Source organism: Ovis aries, chromosome 14, assembly GCF_016772045.2.
Source record: "Ovis aries strain OAR_USU_Benz2616 breed Rambouillet chromosome 14, ARS-UI_Ramb_v3.0, whole genome shotgun sequence".
Classification (NCBI taxonomy): domain Eukaryota; kingdom Metazoa; phylum Chordata; class Mammalia; order Artiodactyla; family Bovidae; genus Ovis; species Ovis aries.
In genome coordinates, this window is record NC_056067.1 from 51,323,671 (window position 1) to 51,342,534 (window position 18,864).

At 44.0% G+C, this 18,864-nt stretch overlaps 1 protein-coding gene across 1 annotated transcript; it reads left to right on the plus strand.

The window, feature by feature from the left end:
• Positions 1 to 8,111: 8,111 nt before the first annotated feature.
• On the plus strand, positions 8,112 to 11,683 carry LOC114117902 (seminal plasma protein A3-like). Its single transcript, XM_027977935.1, has 5 exons — positions 8,112 to 8,137; positions 8,746 to 8,876; positions 10,224 to 10,298; positions 10,911 to 11,042; positions 11,544 to 11,683. The coding sequence occupies exons 1-5, from the start codon at positions 8,112 to 8,114 to the stop codon at positions 11,681 to 11,683; spliced, it is 504 nt and encodes a 167-aa protein (XP_027833736.1).
• Positions 11,684 to 18,864: the final 7,181 nt, after the last annotated feature.

Here is an 18,864-nt window from a genome sequence, read left to right on the forward strand (position 1 = left end):
TTCCCAGTTGAATAATAATGAAAAGTCTACAGCATAAGCAGAAAAAAGATTTAGAACCAGTCTCTAAGGGAATTCCCTGGTAGTTGGTGGTTAAATGCAGCATTTTCACTGTTCGATCCCTGGTGAGGAAACTAACATCTCAAATGCTGCTTGGTGCAGCCAAAACATAAATAAATAAATACAAATAAAACCAATCTTGATGCTTCTACCAAAAACAAATCAAAAAACTAGCACATCTCAGACAATACATGCTAAATAATTGGTATGTTAGATATCACTGGCCATGCCAAAGAAAAAAATAGAAAATGTTATATAAAAAATGAACCTTATTTTCTTTCTTTATTTTTTAAATCAATGAACTCTACTTGAAAATCCAGAAATAATCCATCACATTTGCAATTGATCTTCAACAACACATCAAGGTAGTTTAGTGTGGAGACTTCCCTAGAGGTCCCATGGTTAAGACTCGGCAGTTCCAATGCAGAGGGTGCGAGTTCTAACCCTGATCAGGGAACTAAGATCCCATATGCCACGAGGTGTGGTCAAAAAACAAAAAAGATAGCTCAACATGGCAAGAATAATATTATACTCTTTGCAACAAGCGGTGCTGAGACAAGCATATTGCGTGTGTGTGATAGTTGCTCAGTCACATCACTCGCTCTTTGCGATCCCATAGACCATCGCCCACCAGGCTCTTCTGTCCATGGAATCCTCCAGGCATGAACACTGGGGTGAGTTGCCAATCCCTTCTCTACAAGACAAGTATATCTGCAAGCAGACTAAATAAACTGGATACCTACTTCATACCACGTGCAAAAGTAAAGTCAAAATGAGTCGTGTGCTTAATTTTAAAAGCTGAATCTACACAATTCTTAGAAAAAATATACAAGTAAATCTTCAAGACCATGGGGTAAAAAAATGAGTTTTTATATGTAACACTGAAAGGACAAATGACAAAAGAAAAGGTTTATAAATTGGACTTTATCAGAATTAAATTTAGGCTTTAGTTTCCAGAGAAATGAAAACTGACAGAATGGGAGAAAAGTATTTGCAGGTCAGGTATCAGATAAAGAACTTGAATCTAGGACATGTAGAGAATACTGACACCTCAATAATAAAGTGATAACACAATTTAAACATGAGCTACAGCGATTGAATAGATACTTCACCAAAGAATTGTACAAATGGCTAATAGACACATGAAAAAGTGTTCAACATCATCAGACATAAAGAAAATACCAATGATATACAAAATAGAAGCAGAAGATTAAGAAAAGATGGCAAGAATACACAGAAAAACTATACAAAAAAGGTCTCAATAACCCAGATAACCACGATGGTGTGGTCACTGACCTAGAGCCAGACATCCTGGAGTGTGAAGTCAAGTGGGCCTTAGGAAGCATCACTATGAACAAAGCTAGTGGAGGTGATGGCATTCCAGTTGAACTGTTTCAAATCCTAAATGATGATGCTTTGAAAGTACTGCATTCAATATGCCAGGAAATTTGGAAAACTCAATAGTAGCCACAGGACTGGAAAAGGTCAGTTTTCATTCCAATCCCAAAAAAAGGCAATGCCAAAGAATGCTCAAACTACCACACAATTGCACTCATTTCACACGCTAGCAAGGTAATGCTCAAAATTCTTCCAGCTAGGCTTTAACAGTACCTGAATTGAGTACTTCCAAAGGTACAAGCTGGATTCAGAAAAGGTAGAGGAACTAGAGATCAAATTGCCAACATCTGTTGTATCAGAGAAAAAGAAAGAGAATTCCCCAAATCATCTACTTCTGCTTCATTGACTACCCTAAAACCTTTAACTGTGTGGGTCACAAGAAACTGTGGGAAATTCTTAAAGAGATGGGAATACTGGACCACCTGACCTGTCTCCTGAGAAATCTGTATGCAGGTCAAGAAGCAACAGTTAGAACCGGACAACGGAGTAGTTCAAAACTGGGAAAGGAGTACATCAGGCTGTGTCTTGTCACTCTGCTTTTATAACCTCTATGCAGAGTTTTTTTGTTCAGTCGCTCAGTCATGCCCAACTCTTTGTGACCCCATGGACTGCAGGGCGCCAGGCGCCCCTGTTCTTCACCATCTCCTAGAGCTTACTCAGACTCATTTTCATGGAGTCCGTGACACCATCCAACCATCTCGCCCTCTCCTCCTGCCTTCAATCTTTCCCGGCCTCAGTGTCTTTTCCAATTAATCAGTCATTTCATCATCAGGTGGCCCAAGTATTAAAGTTCCAGCTTCAGCATCAGTCCTTCCAATGAATATTCAGGGTTGATCTCCTTTAGGATTGACTGGTTTGATCTCCTTGCAGTCCAAAGCACTCTCAAGAGTCTTCTCCAACACCACAGTTCTAAAGCATCAGTCTTCTTTCTGGTCCAGCTCTCACATCCATACATGACTACTGAGAAAACCATAGATTTGACTATACAGAAGTTTGTAGGCAAAGTAATGCCTCTGCTTTTTAATACACTTTCTAGGTTTGTCATAGCTTTTCTTTCAAGGAACAAGCATCTTGGGGTCATAAGGGTGGTGTCATCTGCATATCTGAGGCTAGAGTACATCATGCAAAATGCCAGGCTAGATGAAGCTTAAGCTACATCATGCAAAATGCCAGGCTAGATGAAGCTTAAGCTGGAATCAAGATTGCCAGGAGAAGTTATCAATAACCTCAGATATGCAGATGACACCACCCTAATGGTGGAACATGAAGAGGAACTAAACAGCCTCTTGATGAAGGTGAAAAGAGGAGAGTGAAAAAGCTGGTTTAAACTTAACATTCAAAAAATGAAGATCATGGCATTAGGTCCCATCACTTCATGGCAAATAGATGGGGCAAAAACTGGAAACAGTGACAGACTTTATTTTCTTGGGCTCCAAAATCACTGTGGGCGGTGACTGCAACCATGAAATTAAAAGATCCTTGCTCCTTGGAAGAAAAGCTATGACAAACCTATAAAAGTGTATTAAACACCAGAGGCATTGATTTGCCAATAAAAATTCCATATAGTCAAAACTATGGTTTTTCCGGTAGTCATATAGAGATGTGAGAGTTGGATCATAAAGAAGGCCGAGTGCTGAAGAACTGATGCTTTTGAACTGTGGTGTTGGAGAAGACTTCTGAGAGTCTCTCAGGTAGTAAGGAGATCAAACCAGTCAATCAACTAAAGGAAATCAACCCTGAATATTCATTTGAAGGACTGATGCTGAAGTTGAAGCTCCAACACTTTGGCCACCTGATGTGAAGAGCTGACTCATTGAAAAATACCCTGATGCTGGGAAAGATTGAGGGTAGGAGGAGAAGAGGGCAACAGAGGATGAGATGGGTTGGATGGCCTCACCGATTCAATGGAGATGAGTTTGAGAAAACTCCAGGACATAGTGAAAAACAGGGAAGCCTGGCATGCTGCAATCCATGGGGTCACAAAGAGTTGGATATGACTGAGCAACTGAGCAAAACAACAAACAGATTTAAAAGAAAATGTAATGATATTGATACATCCAATAGAGAATACCAATAATTAGAATGTTTTTTTCAAAAGGACCAAATGTAAATTCCTTAGTTGGAAAGCACAATAACAAAAACAACAAAAAACTCACTAGAGGGCCCTAACAGCAGACTTGAGCTAACAAAAGGATCAGTGAACTAGGTGATAGATCAATAAAGATAATCCAGTCTGAAAAACTGGAGGAGGAAACGGCAACCCACTCCAGTGTTCTTGCCTGGAGAGTCCGCATGGAAAAAGGAGCCTGGTGGGCTACAGTCCATGGGGTCGCAGAGAGTCAGACAGGACTGAGCGACTAAGCACAATTTTAGAAAAATCAAAGCATGAAGAAAATTCAACAAGGCCTTGGCAATCCGTGGGCCACTACCCCATTTAGCAACATGCACACATAGGAATATCAGCCGGAGAAGAAAGGGGCAGAAATGATGGTGAGATCGATTTGTCCAGTATTGCCATCATAACAACGTTGAGTCTCCTCAACCATGAAGATAAAACGTCTTTCTGTGGATTTACGTCTTCTTAATTTCTTCCTGCAATGCGCTGTACACGTCAAACAGGTGGGTTTTTGATAGGCATGCAAACTATACTCAGCAAAGCTCTTTTTAAAAACTAGAATAGGGAATTCCCTGATGGTCCAGTGGCTAAGAATCTGCTTTGCAACACAGGGTGTACCGGTTCAATCCCTAGTCAGGGAACTAAGATCCCAGATGTCGACAGGCAACTAAACTTGAATGCCACAACTAAAGACCCGAAACAGCCAAATAAATAAGTAAAAAGAAAGAAAGAAAAAATAGAGACTTAAAAAAAAAGAAAGAATAAAAGGAAGTTCCATGGGTGTTTACACTGGGTCCCATGGCCTGGACTATTATCCAGTCAGCAGGAGAGATGGACAATGAGTTCTTCTCGTTTACAGATTGAATGTTCTTGATACTTATCAGAAAGTCCTAGACATCCCCCAGGATATATGCATATTATCCCCCCTGCATTAAGCTCATGAATTTTCATGACTGGATTTTTCCTTCAAACCAAGAGAACCAGGGGGCACCTCCTCCTCTTCTTGCCACAAAGCCTGCCTCCCGCAGCTCCTGCTTATTCGCTCTGCACCCAAGTGCAAACCCTGGGTGGCCCCACGTGATGTGGGATGTCCTCCTCCCCAGGCTGTGAGTATCTGAGGCTCATACACTGCCGTCAGCCTCATCTGCGCAGTCGGGTGTCGCGTGTCGCGTGTGTGGTTCATCCCTAATATTTAAGGTGGACTGAACAGAACATGGTCAGAACAGCATGGCTTTTTCCCTCATGACTCTACCAGTGCTACTGAACTGCGAGGGGCAGAAGGCCCACTTCTCTGGCAGCCTGCATGCCTCCATCCTCCTCCTAATACTGGGAATTTGCTGTGACTCTCACTGTTTTTCCCTGGTGGTTCAGAGGGTAAAGCGTCTGCCTGCAGTGCGGGAGACCCGGGTTCAACCCCTGGGTTGGGAAGATGCCCTGGGGAAGGAAATGGCAACCCACTCCAGTATTCTTGCCTGGAGAATCCCATGGACAGAGGAGCCTGGCAGGCTACAGTCCACGGGGTCTCAAAGAGTCGGACACGACAGAGCGACTTCACTTTCACTTTCACTGTTTTTACTCCCACATTCCACACTAAAAAAAAAAAAAAAAACAAACCTGCCTTATTTTTCCTTTTTATTTCTCCCTTACTCTCATTGTTTCTATTTCTCTCTATATTTGTTTCTATCACTCAGATCTGGCATAAATTTCTTGATGAGTCGAGGTTTTCACAAAAAAAAAAAAAAAGAGGTTTTTTGTTGTTGTTTTTGTTTGGGATGGTTTCTGGTCTGGTTGTTTGTTTGGTTTTTTGCCTTGGTGCTTGTGGGATCATAGTTCCCAGACTAGGGATTGAACCTAGGCAATGAAAGGGCAGAGTCTTAACCATTCCATCGCCAGCGAATTTCAAAAAAAAAGTTTTTTTTACACACTCAAAGATGCTAGGAAGGGTTTCCCAAGTGGCTCAGTGATAAAGAACCTGCCAGCCAATGCAGGAGACGCAAGATCGGTCCCTGATCTGGGAAGATCCCGCATGCCTCGGAGCAACTAAGCTTGTGTGCCACCACTATTGAATCTGTGCCCTAGAGTCTGTGCGTGGCAACAAGAGAAGTCTCCACAATGAGAAGCCTGAGCACTGGAACTAGGGGGTAGACCCTGCTTTTCACAACTGGCGGAAAGTCCTTTGTTGTTGTTTGCTGGAGCAATGAAGACCCGTCACAGACCAAAAACAAGTAAATAAGTAAAAATTATAAATTAAAAAAAAAAAAGAGGAAAACAGGAGACAGGGACTAATGGAAGGGAAATTCAAAAAGGAGGGGATATATATACATGTATGCATATATGCATATATATTCATATAAGCATATATATTCATATATGCATATGCATACATGCTTATATATCATCTTGCTATGCAGTAGAAGCTAACACAACATGGCAAACCAACTACATTGTTACTGTTTAGCCACTATGTCATGTCCAGCTCTTTTGTGAACCCCACGGACTGTAGCTTGCCAGGCTCCTCAGACCTTGGGATCTCCAAGGCGAGAATACTAGCCTGAGTTCTGTTTCCTTCTCCAGGAGACCTCCCCAGCCCAGGGACCAAACTTGTGTCCTCTGCGTTGGCAGGACAATTCTTTACCACTGAGCAGCCACCAGGGAAGACCAAAGCAACTATACTGCAATAAAAGTTAGTTAATAAAAAAAAAAATAAGGTATACATTATAAATCCTATACACTAATAACAGTAAAAACTATATAGAGGGATTTCCCTGCTGGTCCAATGGTTAAGACTCCAGGGTTCCGCTGCAGGCCTGGGTCCCATCCCTGGTCATGGAACTAGTGAACCCCCATGCCGCAAAGGGTGACCAAAAAAAAAAACAAATAACAACAACAAAAAAAAAGAGTATGCACCCTGAGAGGTTGAGGGTTCAACTTGCATTGTAATCAAGCTGCCAAATCAGCCAGTGGCCGGATGAGGTTCTGTGTTTGATTTTCCAGCAATTTCAGCCCTGCAGTTTTAGCAGAAAGGGGTCAAGAAACTCCCAAGTCACTTAGGCAGCACTTGGGCTGAAAGTTTGAATTCTTGAGCTCATCTTTTTATTTCATCATTTTGTGTGCTGATGTCAGGAGCAACAGACCAAGGTCATCATATTCCTTAGTTTCCCCCAAAATGTTCAAAATTATCATCCACAGAACCATATAACACCCTGTTTGTTATAAGTGATTGATTAGGCATATCTAACAGATATTTTGCCTGATCCTAAAACAGTTCACACCATGGACTATCAGTGGTCTGCTTATGACTGGGAAGTCAGCAGTCATTTTTGGGCCACACCATGCTGCTTGTGGGATCTTATTTCCCTGACCAGGGGTTGAACCCATGCCCCCTGCAGTGAAAGCGTGGAGCCCTAACTCAGGCAGGAGATAGGCTCCAGCTCAGATATTTATAACTGGTTATGGACAGGATTTGCATGTCTCAGCTTCTGTTCTTTCATAAAACTTGAGATAAAAATTATTTTGCTGCTGCTGCTGCTAAGCCACTTCAGTCGTGTCCGACTCTGTGCGACCCCATAGATGGCAGCCCACCAGGCTCCCCCTTCCCTGGGATTCTCCAGGCAAGAACACTGGAGTGGGTTGCCATTTCCTTCTCCAATGCATGAAAGTGAAAAGTGAAAGTGAAGTCGCTCAGTCATGTCCAACTCTCAGCGACCCCATGGATTGCAGCCCACCAGGCTCCTCCGCCCATGGGATTTTCCAGGCAAGAGTACTGGAGTGGGGTGCCATTGCCTTCTCCAAAAATTATTTTAGCTGTGACCTAAAATTAAAGTCTGAAAAATGGCACATGTTAAGTTAAAAGCAGCATATACTAGTTTAGTTTGCTGTATGATGCTGGTCTTGTAGGAAAATCTGATAAGCTTTCTTTTGTCCTGACTTAGAAAACTATGTGTCAGAGTTCTGGAATATGTCTAATTTACTTCAGTGAATGTTATATGCTTAAGTATGTTTATAACATATAAAGCAAATAAGGATGTGTAACTATAGTTAACAGTATAATTTTGTTCATATTATCTAATGTTTGCTAAAAGAAAAAATAAAAGATAAATTAAATCAGAAAAAAAATAATAACTGGCTTCCTGTTTGGATTTCATGGGGTCTGAAGAAGTAGGCTTCAGGCTGGATATTTAGGTTTTCTGAGACAAGAGATAGAAGGACTCCAGTTAAGCCTTTACCATCAGCCTCCTGCTTGCTCTCTAGAACGGAAGTAACAGGGTTAATGGAAAGTCTTGGTCTCTTGTAAACACCTTGAGAAAACCAGGATGGCAATCGTCAAGGTAATAATCAAGGCAAGGACAAAGAGGGGAAAAACCCTGTCTGAGTAAAGGATTAAGGGGTTTCTCCTCCCTCAATTTCTGGGACAAGGGAGATACTCCAGGTGTGCAAAAGAGCTCCTTGTGGGTCAAAAGTCAGGGGATAACAGCAGGCCATAATGAGTCTTGCTCCTCCTAGAAGCCTTCACTTGCGATCTGTCTTGGTTGAGGGGTGCATGCGCTCCCAGAGGAGGATCCCAAGGTAGGTCACGTGTAGGAAAAGAAACCAGATAACTGGCAAAAGGTAAACAAAGCCCCTGAAGAACTGACTTACATAAATGACTTCACCACCTCTTTACCGCGGTCCGCCTCGCTAAAGGGGACACCCGCACCCTTTCTCTCTGGTGTGCATCTCTGCCTTGCTTCTGTCTTAATTAAACAAACTGTTTCTCACTGTGTGCTTTCCACGTGTGCTATGTCTAACAATAAACTTTGCACCCACATTTGTAGTTTTTGCCTCTGTTAGATGGATTTTTCACTGGGGGCAAAAATCCAGGGAAAAGTTGCTGCTAGAGTCTAGACTTTGCTGTCTGATGGCTAGGGTTCCAGGTTCTTATCCAGGCTGCTTCAATTCCTGGGCAGGGAATTAAGATCTCGCTTCCTGCTGGCACTCTCTGCTGCTCTGCCTCCTTGAAATCGTAAGGACTGGACCTTAGTCTCCTTTTAAATGTATTTCAAACCGCTGAGGCTTGGAGACGTTAGAATGCCAGCCAATGTCCTGTACTTTCCACCTGAGAAATAAACTTGAACAGCATGCGCTCAGGCTGGGCAGTGATCAAGCCCCGTGCCGGTGAAGTTGATTCTTACCAGGTTGAAGAGATGTTGGGCAGATCGACGTGGGTCAGCCACAGGAGAGCAAGCTACCGTGGCACTGTGTTTGGGAATCTTTGTGATTTGGGTTGGCGCGTCTATGCTTCTACAACTGGACCCTGTCATTGGAGGTGACAGAGGGGAGACAGGCTCGAATTGGTGCGAAAGACCCTGCCCCAGATGCGGATTGACGTGCAAAAGTCACATAATCATAATGATCTTTTTGATGTTCAGTCGCTAAGTGGTTTCCCACTCTTTGCAACCCCATGGACTGCAGCCCGCCAGGCCTCCCTGTCCCTCAGTGTCTCCTGGAGGTTGCCCAGGTTGATGTCTGTTGAATCAGTGATACTATCCAACCATCTTACCCTCTGCCGTCCTCCTCTCCTTTTGCCTTCAATCTTTCTCAGCATCAGGGCCTTTTCCAAAGAGTCAGCTACTCATATCAGGCGGCCATGGTGATGGCAAATACGTCTACCATAAGTATGCCGGAAAGGCCAGATGCTGTGAAGGGATTCACATGGTATTTGATTTTCCAGCAACTCTCTGAAATTGAAACCCAGGTGAGTTTGGCAGCAGAGCCAAAATCCTTTCTGAGAGCTGTCTCACCCCTGAATCTCCACGGCACTGTCCCAGACATGGGCAGCCTAGACCAGGGTTGGTTACGTTGTTCAGATGAAGAATTTTTGATGTTTGGAGAGTTCACTGTTTGGAATATTGGGTTCAGTCTGTGTTTTCCCTTAACATTGCAAGAAATAAGAGAGACAGTGTGGACTCAGGGCATATCCTAGGAACAGACTGACACAGCTGAGTCTGACCTTGTGGTTGATTTCATGTATGTCCACAGCTAAGCAGTAAGAGCAGGTCAGGGTCTTCCTCACCCGTTCTGTTAGCCCTCTAGTCATTGAGTATATCTGTTCAGGGTAAACAAGGGCTTCAAAATATAAAAAAAAATAAAAGTTAGAGATGCAGGGCAGGTCCTGCCACAGAAGGTATTCTGGTGGAGGCCTGCTTTGTTCTATTTTGGTTGTTGCTCTTTTTCTGTTCTCTTGTTTCTGTTTTTTATTTTTAATTGGAGGATAACTGCTTTCCCATGTTGTGTTGGTTTCTGCCATACCACAACGTTAATCATCCATAAATATGTGTATATATATATGTATACATAAATATGTGTATATTATATATGCATATGGGATATATATATATCTCCTCCTGTTTGAATCTCCTTCCCACCCCACCCCTCAACCTACCCCTCTATGTTGACAACACAGAGTGCGCCATTGGGCTCCCTGCGTTATACAGCAGCTCCCCACTAGCTGTCTGTTGCACACCGGGTGGTGTGTATGTATCGAAGTTATGCTCTCAATTCGTCCCGCCTAAGCCTGATGCTGGGAGGGATTGGGGGCAGGAGGGGAAGGGGACGACCTGCTTTGTTCCTGCCCCTCCTCCGTCCATCTCCTCTGCTCCCGCTTTTCTTCCAGATCAGCAGCTGTCTGAGGACTACTGCATTCCTCCTGAAGAAAAGAAAGACACTGCTTCTGGTGCAGAAACCAAAGGTAATCAACAACGGAAGAGAAAGACCACAAGCCACAATCCAGTGCAACAGATTACCATGTGCGGCAGGGCAACCGAGGGATTCTCCAGAGGCACCTTACAGGCAGGAGCTCATTGCACCCCCTCAGTCCCGGGAGGAGGCAGCTGTGCATGTCCCCCAAGGGGGCGACCCCAGACAGCATCAGACATGAACAACGTATAGCCGGCAGGGCTGGAATCTGAACCCAGGGTCCAAGCTTCAGAGCTGGTGTCACCAAAGTGCTAAAGTAGAAACTGCCCCATCTCACATCTGCACACCAGTCCTCATAATTTATGTAGTTTTAACGTGCCAGCTAGTCATTCTTTACATCCAGTTCTTTGTATCTATAAATGGGCATATATTTTTAAATAAAATTTTTTCATTGTCAAAAATGTAATAAAGCAAACACTGCCCAAAGTTAGAGAACCCTTCCTAATCCCTGAGGGAGGGGCCACATCGTGCTGACCTTGACATCCCCAATGCTTAGCAGGGAGCTCTGCACCCGGGAAGCTGAAACAGAGACGTTACCAGAATTACCACGGAGATCATGAAACCCTAAGAGACAAAGAACCGAACGATGTTTTTCTTCTTTCAGATATGAAATGTGTTTTCCCGTTCATCTACAGGGGCATAAAATTTGTTGACTGCACATCCCATGATTCCATATTCCTTTGGTGTTCTCTCAATGCAGACTATACAGGGAGACGGAAATCGTGTAGTAAGACAGGTGAGTGTGCAGACTGTCCTCACAGGAGGAGCCCATGGCTTCCCAGATGAAGGGGGAAGGTCAAAACTGTCTCCTAGATGGAAGGTTCGGACATCTTCTGACCCAGCCCCGTGTGTTCTGTTCACATCCCTTCCTCTCTTTCTCTCTCTTTGGCTGCTCTGGGTCTTCATTAGTGAGCAAGAGCTTTCTCTAGTTGCAGCGAGTGGGGTCTACTCTCTGTTGGTGTGTGGGCTTCCCGGTGCAATGCTTCTCTTGTTCAGGAGCACAGGCTAAAGGGGCGCTGGCTTCATTAGCTGCATCGGGTTGGCTCAGTAGTTGAGATGCCCACGCTTAATTGCTCCTCCGCCTGTGGGATCTTTCAGGCCAAGGATCGAGCTGATGTCCCTTGCATTGCAAGGCATCCTTAACCATTGACCCCTAGGGAAGCCTCCCTTTCTCTTAATGAGACTAAAAATGACCCTCCCACAATTAATGTTTTCACCCATTCCTTCTGTTTTTCAGACTACGCTAAATGTGTCTTTCCCTTTATCTATGGAAACAAGTCTTATCAGACCTGCACAAAAACTGGGAGTGTTACTAGAAGATATTGGTGTTCACTCTCTCCAAACTTCGACGAAGATAGAGCTTGGAAGTATTGCTAGCAATAATAATAATAATATGGTAAGAATGCCCAGGGAGGATGGGAAGAGACAGGGGTGAACGGGGAAGAGACAGAGCTGGATAAAGAGGTGGAGTCAGATGCCCAGTGAGGAGAGAAGAGGAAGGTGGAGGGAGGGGATGAGGGAGAAAGATGCAGAAGGAAGAGTGAGGAGCAGAGTTTCAGGAGGAGAAACACGCAGAGAGGATGAAGAGGAGAAAGGGGACAAAAGAGGGAAACAGAGGGCGAGACAAAGGCATATATGCAAACACTGGAGAGAGGGGAGTCCCCGAGGGAAGGAGAAAGGGAGTTTGCAGGATGACAAATGGAAGGGGGAGGATCTGGGGAGGATCGGTGCCAAGACGAGGAGGAAGAGACGGGGAGAGAGGGGCAGAGAGAGGATAACAGAGTCTTTGGAGCAGGCATGAGACAGTAGGAGCTGAGATGGGATGAGCAGAGAGCAAAGGAGAAACAGACCTTTGCCCTCTGTGGGACTGGCTCAGAAACAAAACTAGACTCGTTACCACTGACCCCAGGACCATGTTGTTACTGTCCAGCGCATCCACCCGTGGCCATGGGTGCAATCCAGACCTTGAAACATCAGTGAAGAAAGTTAAGAACTCTCAAGCATGAAGGTGATGCTCTGATGACAGAAGTGAAATGCATTCCCTGAATCGCCACCATGTTCCCCCTGTGCATGGGTCCAATCAATAAACACTTTCTCTGCAAGTGTGGTCCTTGTCCCACAAAGAAACCTGTGTATCAAATGGGAGGGTCTCCGTGTGCGCCAGTTAACCAGGCAGGATCTTCTTGTCTTCCTTCCCCTTCTTCGGGGTCCCAATGGAACATCTGTATGCATCACAATTGTCCCTTTTGGGGGCTTGATTGACAGGTGAAGACCCCATGGTAAGATTTGAGGTGGGGTGGGAGAAGGATCCCATGGGCCTTGTCATAAAGATTTTCCAGGCTTAGCTGAAATGTTATGCCTTCCTGGAGCTCCTCTCTGATGCCCCTGTATAAGGAGTCCCCATCATGCCTTCCCAGTTCGTCTTTTCTCCCCTCACAATTAAACTGCCCATCTTCCACGGGGGAAGGAATTTGGAGGAGGGTCAGGATGGACTGTGTTCACCGTGGGTGGCCTCACTCCTAAGTGCAGAACCTGACATACCTTGGTATTGATCAAAAGGGCCACTTTTCTTTTTAAAACATACAGGAATTTTAAACAAATATTATTTCCATCACTAACTGGGTCTGGTTGAAAGACGATTAAATTCACAAGTGGCAGAAACAATGAAGGGTCTGAAAGAGCCTAGCCACAAAATTTTATCCTCATGAAAAGCACCCAGTGCCTATCTAAGGAATCAAGAGAACTAGTGATGGACTTTCAGTCCCCATCCGGGGAAGAGGCACACAGACTTCTAATCACTGCGCAAGAAGGTTGTGTTGATAGAATATTTGTCCTCTGATTTAAGGCCAGAGATGCAGAACCTCGCTTCAAACCAGGACATAAAATAAATAATTTTAAACTTACAACAGAAAAAAACGTGTTTTAATTAAAAACACTTCAATCAAAATAAAAGGAAACCAGAGGCTTCCCTGGTGGCTCAGTGGTAAAGAATCTGCCTGCCAACGCAGAGGACACTGGGCCATCCCTTGGCTGGGAAGTTCCCACACGCCACAGAGCAACTAAGCCCACGGGCCACAACTATCGAGCCTGCGCCCGGGAGCTGCAACCGCTGAGCCCACGCGCCACAACTTTGGAAGCCCATGCACCCTGGAGTCCATGTTCTGCAACAAGAGAAGCCACAGCAGTGAGAAGGGCGAAGAGCAAAGTAGAGGGTTAAGAAGTAAAAACTGCGATGAATAAAATAAATAAGCTACAAGGGCATATTGTACAACATCGGGGAATATAGCCAATAGTTGATAATAACTATGAATGAAATAAGCCTTTAAAAGGTGAAGTACTGTTTTGTATGCCAGAGACATACAACACTGTATATCAACCTACCTCAATTTTAAAAGGCAAAATAAAAATAAAATGTCCACATACACGTTGCTATATTTAAAATAGATAACCAACAAAGACCTACTCTATAGCACAGGGAACTCTGCTCAATTTTCTGTAATAACCTAAATGGGAACAGAATTTGAAAAAGAATAGACACATGGATAATGGAACCGCTGAAATTAATACAACATTGTTAAACAGCTCTAGCCAATATTAAAAAAAATGTTTAATAAAATAAAATGTTTGATTTCAACAAAAAGTATGAGCTATGCAAAGATATAGAAAAGGGAACTTTACACACAAAAAGACAATCAGAAGTTACTGTCTTTCAGAGATTCAGATGATAGACTTTTACCAGACAAAGATTCCAAAGTTTATATTATGAATATGTTCAAATAACTTACTTCACTCAGTACTACAATCTCTAGGCCCATCCATGTTGCTGAAAATGGCATTATTTTGTTCTTTCTAAAAGTCTATTAATTATGTTGTTGTTGTTGCTGAGTCGTGTCCAACTCTTTTTTGACCCCATGGACTATAGCCCACAAGCTCTTCTGTTCATGGGATTTCCCAAGCAAGAATACTGGAGTGGGTTGCCACCTCCTTCTCCAGGGGAGCTTTCAGACCCAGGGACCGAATATACGTCTCCCGCTATGGCAGGCAGATTCTTTAGCACTGAGCCACCAGGGAAGCTCTCTATTTACTGTACCCTCAGTAAAAAAAAAAAAAAAAAGAAAAGAAAAATTTGAGAGCTAAAAAAAAAAAAAATCCATGGCATAGATTTAAAAGAAAGTTTAATGATATTGATACATCAAATAGAGAAAACTAATAGCAAGTGAGAAGTTTTTTTCAAAAGAACCAAATGGAAATTCCGAAGTTGGAAAGTATAATAACAAAAATTAAAAAAAACCCACTTGAGGGCCCCAACAGCAGATTTGAGCTAGCAAAATAAAAAAATCAGTGAACTTAATGATCGGTCAATAGAGATTATCCAACCTGAAGAAAAGAAAAAGAATGAAGAAAATTCAGTGGAGCCTTGGCAATCCGTGGGATACTATCGGGTTTAGCAACATACACATGTGGGAATACCTGCAGGAGACGAGGGAAAGCAGCAAAAATAAAAACAGCAAGATCAACTTAGTGAGTATGTTCATCTTATCAACGTTAAGTCTCCTCATCCATGAACGTGGAATGTCTTTCTATTGATTTAGATCTTCTTAATTTCTTCCTACAATGCTCTGTACACATCGAACAGGTGGATTTTTGATCAGCATGCAAACCATACTTGAGTAATTTTTTTGAAAGTTGCTCAGTTGTGTCTGACTCTTTGCAACCCCGTGGTCTTCCAGACTCCTCTATCCATGGAATTCTCCAGGCCAGAATGACGGAGTGGGTAGCCGTTTCCTTCTCCAGGGGATCTTCCCAACCCAGGGATGGAACCCAGGTCTCCCACATTACAGGCGGATTCTTTACCATCTGAGCCACCAGGGAAGCCTCTACTTCAGTAAAGCTCTTTTTAAAAATAAGAATAGGAAATTTGCTGGTGATCCAATGGCTTAGAATCTGCTTTGCAACTCAGGGGTTATTCAGTAGCTAAGACCTGTGTGACTCTTTACAATTCCATGGACTGCAGCATGCCAGGCTTCCCTGTCCTTCACTGTCTCCCAAGTTTGCTCAAACACATGTCCATTGAGTCAGTGACGCCATCCAGATAGCTCATCCTCTGTCTCCCTCTTCTCCTTCTGCCCTTAATCTTATCCAGCACCAGCATCTTTTCCAATGAGTCAGCTCTTCCCATCAGGTGGCCAAAGTATTGGAGCTTCAGCTTCAGCATCAGGGTGAAAGTGAAGTCCTCAGTCGTGTCTGACTGTTTGCAAACCCGTGGACTGTAGCCCACCAGGCTCCTCCAGCCATGGGATTCTCCAGGCAAGAATACTGGAGTGTGTTGCCATTTCCTTCTCCAGGGGAATCTTCCCGACCCAGGGATCGAACCGTGGTCTCCCAAATTGCAGGCAAACGCTTTAACCTCTGAGCCACCAGGGGTACTTGCATTCAATTCCTGGTCAAGGAGCTAAGATCCCACATGTTGATGGGCAGCTAAGCCTGTGCACCACAACTAAAAGACCCGAAGCAGCCAAATAAATAAACAAAAAGAAAAAATACATATGCTTTTAAAAAGATACAAAACAAGAATATAAGAAAGTTCCTTGGGTGCTCACACCGGGTTCCATAGTCTGAACTATTGATCAGTCAGCGGGAGAGGTGGAGAATGAGTTCTTCTCTTTTACAGATTGAATGTTCTTGATACTAATCAGAAAGTCCTAGACATCTCCCAGGGATTCATCTATATGCATATTACCCCCTGCATCAACTTCATGAATTTTCATAACTGGATTTTTCCTTCAAACCAAGAGAACCAGGGGACACCTCCACCTCTTGTTACTACAAAGCAGCCTGCAGCCCCTGCTTATTTGCTCTGCACCAAAGTGCAAACCCTGGGTGGCCCCACATGGTGTGCAATGTCCTCCTCCCCAGACTGTGAATATACAAGGCTCACACACTGCTGTCAGCCTCATCTGCACAGTGTTGGGTGATGGGTATTTGGTTTTCTTCTAATATTTAAGGTGGGCTGGATAGAGGATGATCGGAACAGCACGGCTGTTTCTCTTGATCCTACGAGTACTACTGAATGGCAAGGGGTAGAGTCAGTGGTCCACTTCTCAGGCAGCCTGCATACCTCCATCCTCCTCCTAATACTGGGAATCTGCTATGACTCTCACTGATTCTGTGCCCGCACCCCACCTTAAAAAAAAAAAAAAAGCCATCTCTTTCCTTTTGCTTTCTCTCCCACCCTCTTTGTCTCTATTTCTCTCTCTCTACATTTATTTCTATCTCTTAGGTCTGGTATAAGTTTCTCATTGAGTCTATGCTTTCATCTAAAACAAGAATTGTTGTTTTATTTGGGGTGGGTTTTTTGTTGGTGGGTTTTATTTTATTGTTGGGTGTGTTTGTTTTTTTTTTTTTTTTGGTTGGTTGGTTTGTTTTTTTGCCAGGGTGCTTGTGGGATCATAGTTCCCGGACCAGGGATTGAACCTGGGCCCTGGGCAGTGAAAGTGTAGAATCTTAACCATTCTATCACCAGGGAACTCCACAAGAAATTATTTTTAACATCAAAGATGCTAGGAAGGGTTTCCCTGGTGGCTCATTGGTAAAGAATCCATCTATCAATGCAGGAGACATGAGGTCGATCCCTGATCTGGCAAGATTCCCATGTGCCTTGGAGCAACTAAGCTTGTGCGTCACCTCTCCCGAGTCTGTGCTCTAGAACCTATGCTCCACAGCAAGAGAAGCCACTCCAATGAGAAGCCTGAGCACTGGAACCAGAGCATAGCCCTCACTTGGCACAACTAGCGAAAAGCCCTTGGAGCAGTAAAGACCCAGCACAGGCAAAGACAAAGAAATAAATGAAAATTATTATTAAAAAAAAAAAAGTAAAGACAGGGACTAATGGGAAGGAAACTCAAACTCAAAAAGGAGGAGATATGTGTGTGTGCACGGCTGGTTCATTCTTCTCTGCAGTAGAAGCTAACACAGCGAAGCAGCTATGCTGCCGTTCTTGTTGCTATTTAGTCGCTAAGTTGCGCCCAACTCTTTTGTGACCCCTATGGACTGTGGCCCTCTAGGCTCCTCGGACCTTGGAATCTCCAAGCCAAGAATAACGGCGTCAGTTGCCATGTCCTTCTCCAGGAGATCTTCCCGACCCAGGGACAGAACCTGTGTCTTCTGCACTGGCAGGCGGATTCTTTACCACTGAGCTACCAGGGAAGACCAAAAAAGAAATAGATAAAGTTTTATACCATAAATCCTATATGCTAAGAACAATTAAAATGATAGACAGGGACTTCCTTGGTGGTCCAGTGGTTAAGACTGCAGGCTTCCACTGCAGGGGGCTGGGGTTCCCTCTCTGGTCTCAGAATTAACAAATCCCCATGACACAAAGTGTGATCAAAAGAAACAAAGAAACAACAATAACAAATGTAGGCATACAGGGAGGCTGAGGGTTCAACTTGCATTGCAATCAAGTTGCCAAATCTGTCAGTGGAAAGATGAGGTTCTATGTTTGATTTCCAGATTTCAGCCATGCAGCTCTAGGAGAAAGGCATCAAGAAACTCTCAAGTCATTTAGGCAGCACTTGGGCTGAAAGTTTGAATTCCTGAGCTCACCTTCTTTCACCATTTAGTACGATGACTTTAGGAGCAACCAACCAAGTCATTATGTTTCTTAGTTTCCTTGCAAAAAATATCCGAAACTATCGTCTACAGAGTCACGTGGCACTCTGCTTGCTTTAAGTGGTTGATTAGGCATATCTAACCTCATGAGAAGAGTTGACTCATTGGAAAAGACCCTGATGCTGGGAGGGATTGGGGGCAGGAGGAGAAGGGGACGACCGAGGATGAGATGGCTGGATGGCATTAATGACTCGATGGACATGAGTTTGAGTAAACTCCAGGAGCTGGTGATGGACAGGGAGGCCTGGCTTGCTGCGATCCATGGGGTCACAAAGAGTCAGACACGACTGAGCAACTGGACTGTACTGAACTGAAAAGATATTTTGCCTGACTCTAGAACAGTTCACACCATGGACTATCAGTGGTCCTTACAACTGGGAAGTCAGTAGTGTCTTTCTCTTTTTGGCCATACCATGTGGCTGGCAGGATCTTAACCTCCTGAGCAGGGATTGAACCCTTGTCCCCTGCAGCGGAAGCATGGAGTCTTAACTCAGGCAGGAGATCAGTGAGTTCCAGGTTAGATATTTACAACTAGCCTCCTGTTTGCATTTCATGGGATATGAGGAAGTGGGCTTCAGGCTAAATACTTAGAACTGTTAGCATTTTCTGAGACAAGAGACAGATGAGCTCTAATTAAGGCACTCACCCTCAACCACCTTTTGCTCTCAGGAATGGGGAGTAACAATAGAAACAAGGGTAATAGCCAGTCTTTGTCTCTTGTAAACACCTTAAGGTTCATGGCAATTGTCAAGGTGATAATCAAGGCAAGGACAAAGAGGGGAAAAACCCTGTTTGAATAAAGGATTAAGGGGTCTCCACACTCCCAACCCTCCACTTTTGGGAAGAAGTGAGCCACTCCAAGTGTGCAGAAAGGCTCCTTGTGGGTC

What these genes read in the sequence shown, in the direction of transcription:
- LOC114117902 (XM_027977935.1), top strand. Translation starts at nt 8,112, where the DNA reads ATGCGCTCCCAGAGGAGGATCCCAAG. An exon ending in TCCCAGAGGAGGATCCCAAG is followed by an intron (nt 8,138 to 8,745) that starts GTAGGTCACGTG and finishes GATTCTTACCAG; the next exon opens with GTTGAAGAGATGTTGGGCAG. An exon ending in GAAATCGTGTAGTAAGACAG is followed by an intron (nt 11,043 to 11,543) that starts GTGAGTGTGCAG and finishes TCTGTTTTTCAG; the next exon opens with ACTACGCTAAATGTGTCTTT.